Source organism: Haliaeetus leucocephalus, unplaced genomic scaffold (assembly GCF_000737465.1).
Source record: "Haliaeetus leucocephalus isolate CR32 unplaced genomic scaffold, Haliaeetus_leucocephalus-4.0 Scaffold1, whole genome shotgun sequence".
Classification (NCBI taxonomy): domain Eukaryota; kingdom Metazoa; phylum Chordata; class Aves; order Accipitriformes; family Accipitridae; genus Haliaeetus; species Haliaeetus leucocephalus.
The window spans coordinates 17,011,458-17,023,596 of NW_010972437.1; the positions used below are offsets into that span (position 1 = coordinate 17,011,458).

The 12,139-nt window shown below is 60.8% G+C and overlaps 1 protein-coding gene across 1 annotated transcript; it reads left to right on the plus strand.

The window, feature by feature from the left end:
* Positions 1-998: 998 nt before the first annotated feature.
* Positions 999-3,779, plus strand: CHPF (chondroitin polymerizing factor). Its single transcript, XM_010567901.1, has 3 exons — positions 999-1,551; positions 1,748-1,930; positions 2,431-3,779. The coding sequence occupies exons 1-3, from the start codon at positions 1,015-1,017 to the stop codon at positions 3,691-3,693; spliced, it is 1,983 nt and encodes a 660-aa protein (XP_010566203.1). The 5' UTR covers positions 999-1,014; the 3' UTR covers positions 3,694-3,779.
* The last annotated feature ends 8,360 nt before the right edge of the window (positions 3,780-12,139 follow it).

The window sequence follows — 12,139 nt, forward strand, 5'->3', positions numbered from 1 at the left end:
TTTCTCACTGCAGGCGCCTTTCCCTGCTGCTTCCCTTCCTTGCCTCTGCCTCCCCCCCCCCCCCCCACTTCTTCTTACCCCCCTGCCCCCCTCAGGAGCGCCCGAAGAGCCTCCTGCCCGCGCTGCTGCCCGCTGTGCAGAGGTCGCCTGCTGCAGCAGGTGCTGCCAGGCACCCTGCCCTGCCCTAGCAGGGACCCCTCCCGCGGTGGCCCGTCCCCACCCAGCGCCACAAACTCCAGCCTGCTCCGGGGCTGGCTGCGGCCTGTCCTGGCGTCCCCGGGATGACGGGGAGCAGGCAGTGAAAGGGCCTCCTTGTCCCAGCAAGGCGGTGGGCGGATGGAGGGGGCTGAATGGGGCCAGTGTGTGCCAGGAGGCGGCTGGGGGCCGGGGGGTTGCGGGAGGGGGGTTGTCGCTTCCTGCCGCTGCGCCAGGCTGGGAGAATGAAACCTGAAAGTCATTGTGAGTGGGGCAGCTGGGGGCCATGGTGGGGAGGGGGACACAGCTAGCCCAGCAGGGCCTGGCTTCCCCGGGGAGGGCAGCGTGAGCTCGCCTGCCTGCCTGCCTGCTTGAGAGCAGCGTGTCTGGCAGGGGCGGCAGGAAGGTGCTTCCCAGCTCGGCTGTCCTGGCTGGGACTGGCAGTGTGGTGGGGTGCCTGGTGGGCCGTGTCCCCACTAGAGCTGGGGTGTGCAGCCCCGTTTCCCTCTTTTAGCTGTGCTCAGCCTTTTGCGAGCCTCTGGCTTGAGCCAGGCTGGCTGGCTTATGGGAGCGGAGGGTCTCAGGTTGGGGGGGACCTCAGCAGAGCACTCTGCTGTGCCTCTGGCCCAAGCATAGCAGCAGCCAGTGCCACTGGGTTGATGTCTTGCGTGTGTGGTTGAAGCCTGGGAGCAGTTCCTGCAGAGGAACCAAGGTCGGCGCTGTTGGGGAGGACAGGGAGGGTGCGGGTGGGGTGCAATGCCCTGGGGCCAGATGTTCTCTTCCTCCTGCAGGACCCGGTACATCAGTACAGAACTGGGGATGCGGCAGCGGCTCTTCGTGGGTGTGCTGACCTCCAAGAGCACGCTGAACACGCTGGGGGTGGCTGTCAACCGCACGCTGGCCCACCGCCTGGAGCGCCTGGTGTACTTCACAGGCACCCGGGGCCGCAAGGTGCCCCACGGCATGACGGTGGTGACGCACAGTGATGAGCGGCCCATCTGGAACATGTACCAGACCATCAGGTACCTTCTGGACCACTATGTGAACGACTTCGACTGGTTCTTCCTGGTGCAGGACGATACCTACACGGAGGCGCACCGCATCAACCGCCTGGTCGCCCACCTGAGCATCGACACCCACCTCTACCTGGGCCGTCCCGAGGAGTTCATTGGCGGGGACACTGAGGGACGCTACTGCTACGGGGGGTTTGGCTACCTGCTGTCCCGCAGCCTCCTCCTGCTCCTGCAGCAGCACCTGGAGAGCTGCCGCAATGACATCCTCAGCGCCCGGCCTGATGAGTGGCTGGGCCGCTGCATCATCGACTACACAGCTGTCAACTGTGCCGAGGAGCACGAGGTAGGTTCTGCAGCAGAAATGGCCTCCGAGAGCCTGATCCTGGCCTGGTGTGTTTGCCCGCCTCCCTGTGGGCTCCCAGGTCCTGGGGGGACCAGCCGTTGCACCCTGTTGTCCTTTGAGCTTGCTGTGCTGGCAGCTGTTGGGGTGGGAGCGCGGGTCGGGGCTGGCTGTGACCCATCTCTCCTGCCTGGCGCAGGGCTTGCGTTACCACTATTTTGAGCTGGGGAAGAATGCAGACCCCGAGCGGGAGACCGACCTCCGTTTCCAGAGCGCCTTTACCGTCCACCCCGTGCTGGATCCCCTCCAGATGTACCGGCTGCACAAGTACTTCGCGCAGATGGAGCTCGAGAGGACCTACCAGGAGATCCAGCAGCTCCAGGTGAGACCTGACTTGGCTGGGAGGGTCTGGGCTCCTCTGGCCTCCCTGTGGGCTTTCTGGTTGCTCTGTGTCACCTCTCCACTTTAATATGAGGGTTTCTCACCTGAACCTGCTGTGGGATGGGGTGAGCTGAGCCCGTGTGGCTGCAGGGGCAGCAGTGTTGGCTGGAGAGCAGCTTTGGACCTGGACAGGTCCTGCAGCTGCTGTGGTGGTTCAAGGTGATAGAGCCAGCAGGGTGCTGAGGTCTGCCAGCAAAGGCCAGGCAGGGTGGGAGAGAACATGGGTCCTGCTGATAGAGGTGGTGTGCCACATTCGGGGTGCTGTTTTGAGGAAACCTGAGGTGCTGGACAGGAGTCAGGCTGAAGGCAGAGTTGTTCTGGCACTGCTCTTTGGGCCAGGAGTGGCTGATCTCTGAGTATCAAGAGTCAGCTTGCCTGCAGCCAGAGCTGGAAGACCTACTTTTGCTCGCCTTCGCTCTCACTCCTCCATCTCTCTTGCAGCTGGAGATCCAGAACGCCAGCAGCCTGTCTGCTGATGGGGACCATGGTGCCACATGGCCTGTTGGCATCCCGCCCCCCTTCCAGCCCAAAACCCGCTTCGAGGTGCTGCGCTGGGACTACTTCACAGAGGAGCAAGTCTACGCCTGTGTGGATGGCTCCCCCAAGTGCGAGCTGCGTGGCGTGGATCTGGCAGACGTGGCCGACGTGGTGGCCATGGCCATGGAGGAGCTGAACCGCAAGTACCAGCCGGTGCTCCACGTCCGCAAACAGCAGCTGGTGAATGGGTACCGGCGCTTCGACCCCACGCGTGGCATGGAGTACACGCTGGACCTCCAGGTGGAGGTGGTCACCCAGAAGGGGCACAGCCGCTCTGTCACCAAGCGCGTGCACCTGGTGCGGCCCCTCAGCGAGGTGGAGATCATCCCCATGCCCTATGTGACGGAGGCCAGCCGCATCAATGTCATACTGCCACTGACAGCCCACGACCGGGACCACGCTGCCCGCTTTTTGGAGGCTTATGCGGCGGCCGCCTTTGAGAGCAGTGAGAATGCGGTGCTCACCTTCCTCTTCATCTATGACCCTTTCGAGGCTCAGCAGGTCACCCAGAATGACATCTTTGCCCCTGTGAAGGCCCAGATCACTGAGTATGAGCGCAAGTATGCAGAGGTGAAGATCCCGTGGATCAGTGTTAAGACAGATGCACCCTCCCAAATCAAGGTCATGGACATCATCTCCAAGAAGCATCCTGTGGACACGCTTTTCTTCGTGGCCGGCGTGGGGACAGAGGTCACCGTTGACTTCTTGAATCGCTGCCGAATGAACACCATCAACAACTGGCAGGTCTTCTTCCCCATCCACTTCCAGGGCTACAACCCCGCCATTGCCTACCACAACCAGGTGCCGCCCGCCACACTGGACCTGCTGCGTGATGCGGGGCGCTTCGACCGTGACGTCTTCCACGAAGCCTGCTTCTACAACGCTGACTACATGGCAGCACGCACCCGCATGGCAGGTGATGTGCAGGAGAATGAGGACATCCTGGAGACCCTGGACATCTACGACATGTTCATCAAGTACTCCAACCTCCACGTCTTCCGGGCTGTGGAGCCTGCCCTGCTGCAGCGCTACCGACACCAGGCCTGCAACCCCCGGCTCAGCGAGGAGATCTACCACCGCTGCGTGCAGAGCAGCCTGGAGGGCGTAGGCTCTCGCTCCCAGCTGGCCATGGTGCTTTTCGAGCAGGAGCAGGGGAACAGTACCTGAATCCCAGGGCACGGAGGGGCTGGCCCTGCCCTGCCGTGCCTGCCTGCCCACCCCACCTCTTCTGCTGCCCAAATCAGTCTTCCTCCTCCCAGTGGCTGCAGGGATCGCCGGTGCCTGAGCTTGTGACTTGGGCCCCTGGGGCTGCCTGGGCCGGGGTCTGCCAGCCTGGGGTGTCCGGGTCCTTCTGGAGCAGCTGCAGCTGTGCAGACCCCGGGGCGAGGTGGGGTTGGAGTCACCGAGCTGCGAGATGGAATGCCCAGCTCCTCACCCCAGAGCTGCTGGCCACTGGCACCACCCCTCTGTCCTGGCCTCGCTGCCTGGTGGGGAGGCGATGGCCTGCCCTGTCCCTTGCTGTCCCCCCTTGACCGGGGGCACGCAGAGACCAAGCTCCTCCCTGCTGCAGGGCTGTGACTGCCACGGGTCTGGGGGTGATCCCTCATGGTTCCCCCAGTACCCTGGGACAGGGCTGTGCCCCTCACTCCTTCGGAGCATCAGCCCGGCCATGCAGGGAGGGCCATGTCCCTGTGCCTGCCACAGGATTGGACAGCGGGATGGAGCACGTCCCACCCCAAAAAAGCAATAAGGAGGTTGGTTTCAGGGTTTTGCCACTTGGCAGCGAGCCGGAGTGCTCCCAGCTGGTCAGGGTGGGGGGGACTTGGCCCCCAGGGCTGGTGGGCGCAGGGGGTGCCGGAGGGCATCCTGCTGTATTCACATACCATGAGCTGCTCCCCATGGGAACCGTGACCCAGGCCGCTTTGGCCTTCGCAGTATCGATAGGACGTCGGAGGTTGCAGCCCTCAGACGAGAGCCTCCAGACGGAGGTGAGAGCCCTCCCCACCACGGGGCCACCCTCGGGGTTGGGGGACATGGTGCCCAGCACTGGTGGGCACAGCAGAGGGTGTGGCTGCGCATCTCCTAAGGAGAAAGCGACTGAGGAGCCGCTCTCTGCTCCTGGTTTGTATTTAATAGTGGGGGGGGGTGGGGGTGCATTTACACTAATAAAACAGAGAGATGAACCAGTGGGTGTAGCTAGTTCTTCCCTGGGGCACCTCTGGGTATCCCGCTGGGGGTCTGTGTGGTCGTAGCTGCTGGCTGCTTGTACAAAATCTGGCTGCAGCTGGCTGGACTGCTTTCCCCAAGCTGCCTGCAGCATCCTCTACCTGAGCTGGGAGATGACTGCCTCTCCTTAGTGAGGCCTGGGGGAGCCTATCGGCATATGGACAGGCTGGCAGGTGCTAGGCCAAGCAGACGCTTGGAAATACCAGCTTGAACCCCTGGGGGCTTGCAGCAGGAGTCCTGGACCTCCTCTGATGCCTGCTGTCCCTGGGGCCATCGTGCTGTCACTACCTGCTACCAGTCACTGGTGGTGCAGCAGGATGCTGAGCCTCTTGCCATGGGAAGCCCAGGTGCCTGTGTGCAGTGTGCTGAGCAATGCCCTGTCTTTCCTGGTGCCATAAATTCATGGTCCCACTGATGAGGTTTCCAGCCCTCCTCAGGCCCAGCTGCAGGTGGAAAAGCACTGCAGTGAGCAGCTGGTGCAGCCGTGTCCACGTGTGCTGTCCCTATAACAGCCTTCGTGGGCCGTACGTGGGTAATGGGGAACTCCTGGCCCACATCAGAGCAGAGGTTGGGTGCCCAAGTGGGGTGAGCTCTGCCTTCCAGCATCTGGGATCAGCTCTGAAGGAAACTCCAGGACCAGAAACCGTATCTGAGCACTGTGTTGAATCATTAGGGCTGAACCTGCCCTTTCTGTGTTGGTTTCACCCTTTTGGGGGCTGTTTTGCATCTCAGGGTTTCTCAGCATCTTGTGGTTTCCAGTTCTGGGTCAGGCGGAGCAGCATACTCCCGCCCTGGACTGTTTCACCACCTACAGCTCCTATCTGCAGTATGAGATAGCAGGGACTGTGTCCCCTGCCTGTGCTGTCTGCTCCAGGCATGATTTTCACGCCTCTGTGTGCTCTTCCCACTAGCCCTTTGGTCATCACATTTTACTTGTTCACGAAACACACGTATCAAAGAGACATCCCCAAGAAAATTAACTGAACCTACTTGCTGTTAGTTATCAGGGCTGTTAGTGCTCAGTGAAACTCATGGAAAGCCCCTGGGCTGTGGCATGCCTTCCCCAAAGATACCTCATTCATATATTCCTGCTCCAGTCTTCATATCCACGGCGTAGGAGCATATCTGTTTAAATATAGTTTTATTATATTTCAGATGATAACTGTTAGCTTGCTCTGAGTATTTCTGGTTTTGATCTTCCCTGAGCACATCCTTAATTCCCTTCAAATGTGAATCTGGGACAGAGGGAGTGAGGTGGATGCAGGTCCATTACAGATACATTTCTCCTCTGAAATGCAGACCTAGGAGTTGCTTGTGATTAGGTGTTAAATGAGTATCCAAATGGTAATAAAGCAAACCAGCTTCAAATCAAGTTGGCTGTGAAAAGAAACCCAGAATTGTCATTTAATTGTCGCAAGATGGTCTAGAGTCGCTCTTGCCTCCTCATTGCTGTTTGCCCAGACTGAGTTAGAGCTATTTGCATACTTAATGCTCTGCACTATCAACACCAGCGAAGCCCCCCCTGCTCCGACGTATATACAAGCAAATGACAGTGCTCATGGCTCTCCCAGCACAGTTATTGCTCCCTTTTAAAAGGAGCTGTCAGGGTTTGAAGCCGCTTTGGTGTTTGCCAGGTTATTTGCAGCGTCAAAGCATGCTGAAACCCTGGGGAGGGATGCGCAAAGCTTCGGGAAGGGGTTTGGTGCCAGGAGCGGGCTGGCCTGCTTCACCACGGCCCGGAACAACCTTCCTGTGCCTGGGTGAAGTAAATGGGCTCGCTGGGCAATGGCAAAGACCTGTGTGACGATGGGGACATGGGCACAACCGCGCTCTGCCCCCCTCCTGCCCACGCAGGGCTGGCAGGTGCAGGCAGGGCACTGGACTGGGATGGTGACACTCTTGAAAGAGGCAGGGAGGAGCAGCCCGGGTGCTGAAGTGGGCGGCTGAGCCGACAGGGACTTTTCTGCAATCCCTGTCAGATTTGACTGGTACTTCCATACAATGTGTGGATTTTTGCACAGACGCAGTTGCAGAGGCAGAGCAGCGAAAGGGCAATTTTCCCAATGGGGCATGAGAAAACACGTGACTGCTGCCCATAGACTTACACTTCCCTCGAGAAAATTTTCTAAAAGCATTACTGGCTCACCACAGCCTTTGAGAAGCATAATGCAAGTTCCTCTTGGGGAGTTGTTTGGAGGAGGGCGCAAAGGGCCAGTTCAGAGCAAAGCACTCTGAAACAGGAGAGGGGCTGGCTGGGTGCACCGGGGCTGGGTGGGCACCTGCCTCCCCTCTCCTTCCTGCACCATGGCAAAGAAAGGGACTTAAACTGGAGAAAACCCAAGCTGCTGCTCTGCTGTTCTGCCCCCCTGCAAATTTGCTCCCCCGTACAGTCATGCAGGCACCTCTCTGCAAATGTAGCAGTGAGCTTGTGAGCAGGGAAGGCAAAACCTGCTTCTCTAGTCCTGCTTGTGTCACTTCTGGCTGCGCTAAATCCCATGGCAGTTCCTTCAGCCCTGGCAACGTTAATCAGCTCGATGGCTGATGTTTGGGAGGATGTAGGAAGTGCGGCAGTGCCAGGAGAGGGCTGGAGGGCAAGGGGAAGCACAGTAGTGCCCTTTTGTCCCTGTGCTTTCGTTGGGAAGCGGCCAGCAGTGCCCCGCTGCCTGTCCTACAGGAGCAGCTCTGCCAGCCACAGAGTGGGACCCAACCCCGGCAAACATTTCCTCCTGGCTACAAGCGAAGGCAGGAGAAACTGCTCTGCTTAAGGAGGAGCAGGCAGGGAGATGCTGGGCTTTGCCTGCACCCAATGCCCTAGGTCATAGCCCAGTGCGCTGCCGAGCCCCTCTGGAGGGTGCTGGGGACTTTGGCCAGGGGTTTTTCTGGCCAAGCTCAGGGAAATCAGAGCCTTTCAATGAAGAGGGAAACTGCTGGTAGCTGTAAGTGCAGGCAGTGCTGCTGCTGGTGTGTGCCTGCCCACGGGGGTTTCCCTGCACCGGGGTGACAGCACACCCAGCTATTCCCCGGGGACGTCCCCTCCGGGGACGCAGAGCCCCATCACAGACAGACTGCAGGAGTCTGAATCTCTGGGGCTGGGGGGAGAGGCAGGCAGCTTAGTTGGATTTTTATTTTAATTGCCTTGGGTTTTTTTCCAGCTTGCTTGCCTGCTGTCAGGAGCTGGAAAAGCACTGGAAAGCAAGGGCTGTGTGTCCCCTGCCTGGCCCCACCGATGAGCACCACCGGTCCATTTTCCCAGCAAGGAGGTTATGGGGAAACAGCCAGGAGCAAAGCAGCGAGCTTGGCATGCTCAGGTCATCAGGAGATGCTGAGGTTCACTCCTTTCTCCAGGTATTGCCTGTCACCACCAGCATCTCCGGGCAGGAGGCACTTGGAGAGGAGGTGACAGCAGCAAGGCCACATGTCCCATTGCACTCTGGGGCTCACTTCCAGCCCCTCTGCTCCCAAGCTGGATGTTTGTTTTCTTTGAAATGCAGCTTTTCCCTGGGAACAGCTGTAATTGCAGTGTGTGGCAGTGGAGGCATGCCGGAAAGTGCTCGAGGAGATGCCCATCCCATGGGCAGAAGGGATCTTCGCCAGCTGCTCCATCCTGGTGCCCCCTCCCTGGCCCCGGCACCACATCCCGCAGGAGCAGAGTCTGCTGGGGTTGTCAACTCCACTGGTGACAGGGGCCGTTGCCAGCACAGCCAGTCCTGCCACAGTCAGGTGCCTGGCGTTTGTCCAGAGGGCTGCACTTGTTAAAATTAAGGGCCCGCTTCACTATAGTGGATCCCCTTCTAATTATGCCCCAGCTATTATTTCATGTGGCTCATTACAGGCAATTCAAGCAGCGTTGGGCTGGGCTGACATTGCTTTGCAGCCCAGCGAGCCCTGGGTGGCAGTGGCCCCGTCCCTGGGGAGGAGCAGACACCTGGTGGCCCTTGGATGGATGCAGCGTGGGAGAGGGCGCGCAGGAGCCACCGCGCTGGGGTTTGGGTCTGGCCCTGGGGTGCTAAATCTGGGTCATCCCACTGGTTGTCCCCAGCCCAGCGCCATCTGCACTGGGACATCAGGCATGGCACAGGCAGGGGGGGATGCTGGGCTCACCTCACCTGCCTGTCCTGTTTGGAGGTGGTGGGAGACAGGTATCATCTCTAGGTGCCACCAGAAAGTTGCCAAATTAAAGAACAGAGGTGCTGAGAGCAACTGATAAAAATAACTTTACATCACGTCTTCACTAGGTCACCACTACAGGGCTCCTTGGACCCATCCTGAGGCCACTCAGCCTTTCCTTCAGCCATGCTTCACTCCTGCTCCTCCAAAATCACCTTTATTTTCCTGTAGGCATAGGATCTGGCTTTGAGGGTTTTTTTTCCAGAAAGCCACTTGCCAGATCTGGGAGATGAGGCACCGGAGCAGCATCTTGGTGAGCTACGCCCAGCCCTTGCTGTCCCCGGCCAGCACCACCACGACCTTCGGGTTTTGTGTCAGGACCTGGTCCTTCCTCAGCATGTCCTCCAGCACCTGCAGCGCTGGGCACTGGACTCGCTGCATGATCCTGCTCTCCTCCTCCCTCAGCTCCTCCGACATGTCTTCACTGCGGAGCAGGAGGCAGCACGAGTTCCCAGTCACGGCCTTGGTGTAGATGAAGGTGGCTTTGTGGCAGGGCATCCTGGAGGGGCAGATGGGTCAGGGCCTGGTGGCAGGGACAGCCTTGTCCCAAAGGACCCCCAAAGGACCTGATCCTCTTACCAGGTGATGAAAAGATGTGGAGGATGTAGCTGTTTCCCTGCTTTTCCCTTTAGGTCCTGACCCCAGTGCTCCCCTTGCAGGGCATGGTGTGAGCTGCGGGATGGGATCCTGTGTCCCAGCTGCACCCAGCTAACCTGGGCATCTTCAGCCCTCACTGGTTTAGAGGGAAACCTGCGGTGCCCGGTGCTGGCAGCCTCCACTGTGAGGCCAGAGCCTGTCTCCCACTTTGTCCCTTCTCTGTGCTGCAGGGTGGCCAGGGCAGATGGAGAAGGGTCTGGAGAATTCAGGAGCACCTCTGGCAGGGAAAGCCCCAGGGCCCTGTGCCAGCAGGGCCCCTCTTTGCCCCCCCCCCATCCTCCACCTGCCCCGTTTCGGTTTCACCCTGTACCCCTTGCCCATGGCACCCGTAGGGGGGGTCCTGCTGGAGGTCCCACCCTGGGACAGCTGATGGTACCCCTGCGATCTCGCTTGCGCCGTGCCCCCTGCCAGGGGGCCGGGGCTCATGGCCCACAGCGGGTGCTGGACGAGCAGACAGCTGCTGGCACCATGCTGGTAATCCTGTGTGAGGCCAGTGCCAGTATACGCACCGGGCTTTAACTGGGCTGTGTGTGGTGCTGGTAACAGGCATGGGAGCAGAGGGGCCGTGGGTATGGCAGGGGGGCATCCCACAGGCAAGTGGGTCCTGCGCAGGGTCCTGGGTGTTGGCAGGGGTGTGGGGTGCTGCTCCAGCATGGGGCATCTGTGGAGCACCCCCAAAGCACTCCCAGCCCATGTTTCTGCCCTCCCATCTGCTCCCCACCCTGCAGCAGCCCCCAGGGGGGCAGGAGCCCGTCCTTCCCACCTCAACACCTACTGGGGACTGATAGAGCCTGGTGGGCCACTGGTGGGGTGCCTGCCCTCACCCGGGGAGCGATTTGAGGACTGGGGTATGGCTCTGGCAGTTCCCACTGCTGGTGCCCAGCTGGCAACCACCGTACCTCTGCCACATGCCGGGGCTGAAAGAGCTGAGTGGCAGGCAAGGTTTTCTGTGGGCAGCGATGCAGAGATGCTTGCCTTTGGGCGAGCTAGCATGCTGGCTCTTGCAGTGCCCAGCATGTGGGTGCAGGGCTGTAAAGTGCTCCCTGGGTCCCACCACCACCTGCCCCCGGGGTGGGACCAGCTTCCCCACCTCTCTGCAGCCCCCCAGCCCTGCCTCCTGCCCCCAGCCCTCACAGGCAGCTCCGGACCTACTTGTGCCTCTTTATTAGGGAGCATTTGTACATTTATAAAACAGTGATGCACATCTCTCACGTTCACCAGCACGAGGGCATTCGCACCAGCCCTCCCGCCGTGGTGCCCGTGCCCACCCCACTCAGGGCTCGCTGCTCCCGCTGGCAGGGAGGGAGCCACATCCTGCATCCCCCTGCCCACTGCAGGAGACCTTGGTGTAGGGCTGACTTGCGTGGCCGTGGCACATCCCGGGCTAATGTGTGGCACCCCTCTGGGGACACTCCTGCTTGCAGGTGGGGGCACCCCATGGGGACCTGACACGGGGTGCTTTGGAGGGGGTCCCCGAGGAGCACCTCTGTGCCTGCCCTGCTGGGAGGCTTGCTGTGTGTGTCCCCATGCAGGGGGACACGGGACACCATGCAGCTGGGTGCTTGCACTGACAGGGAACGTGTTTCCACCTGGGTGCATATTTTGGGGGGCCGTTGGGCTGCGGATAGCCAGAGCCAGGGCTGCCGGGCACATCATCAACCTGGTACTCCGGTCCCTGCCCTGCGTCACCCACGTGTGGAGCCTTGGGTGCTGCAAAGATGATGGCCCCTCCTGCATCTATGGCTTTGGCCACAGCGCAGCATGGCCGTGTTCCGTCTGCAGGTGCCGGGGATGGGGACTAAACTGGCAGGGCCAGGGGCTGCCTGGCTAAACCCCAGCCTCCCCCAGAGGTCCCAAATTCCTGCCCTGGAGTCCCCCTCTCTGCCGCATGTCTGTGTCGAGGGGGGCTTTGCCAGCCCGCCCCCCCCCCTGAGATATTTTGGGGCGGTTTGCCCTGCGCTGGTGTCTGCTACAGTGGAGGGGGAGGAGGCACTGTCCGACAGGACAGGGGGAGCGATGTGGGTCCTGCTGTGGGTCCTGCCGTGGGTCCTGCCATCTCGGGGCAGGCAGGAGGGCTGTGGGTGTTGGTCCTGGCCGAGGCTCCGGCCGGCGGGTCAGGCTGTGGCTGTCCGGGCGGTGCTGGGCACGGGGGACCCTCCTAACCATGTACAGTCTGGGGGAGGCACAGCGGGTGCTCAGCACCCGGGGGGTGGGAGCGTGGCAAGGGGTACGTGCATGGTGCAAAAGAGTGGCGACAGGCAAGGGAGCGAGGGAAGGACCCCCAACCCGCGCCGCCTGGGCTGTGCCGGGCGGCTGCACCAAGGGACAAGCCGCTTCGGGCAATACCTGGGTAAGGAGAGGACGGGGAGGGCTGGGGGCGCACGGTGGATTGGGGGCAGGAGATGGGGGAGGCAGTAGGTTTGCAGTGCCGCAATGACTGGGGGCTATCGGGGGTCAACACTGGAGGGGGGGGGGTCACAGTGCAGGGGTCTGGCTGGAAACAGCAATGGGGAGGGGGGCCGCAGCCCTGGCAGGCTGCACGAGGTTGGGGAAGGGGGGGCAG

Bases quoted from the DNA above. Each gene is read 5' to 3' on its own strand.
- CHPF (XM_010567901.1), top strand. From the start codon at position 1,015: ATGCGGCAGCGGCTCTTCGTGGGTGTGCTGACCTCCAAGAGCACGCTG. The intron at 1,552-1,747 runs GTAGGTTCTGCA...TGCCTGGCGCAG, and splicing joins ACTGTGCCGAGGAGCACGAG to GGCTTGCGTTACCACTATTT. The intron at 1,931-2,430 runs GTGAGACCTGAC...TCTCTCTTGCAG, and splicing joins AGGAGATCCAGCAGCTCCAG to CTGGAGATCCAGAACGCCAG.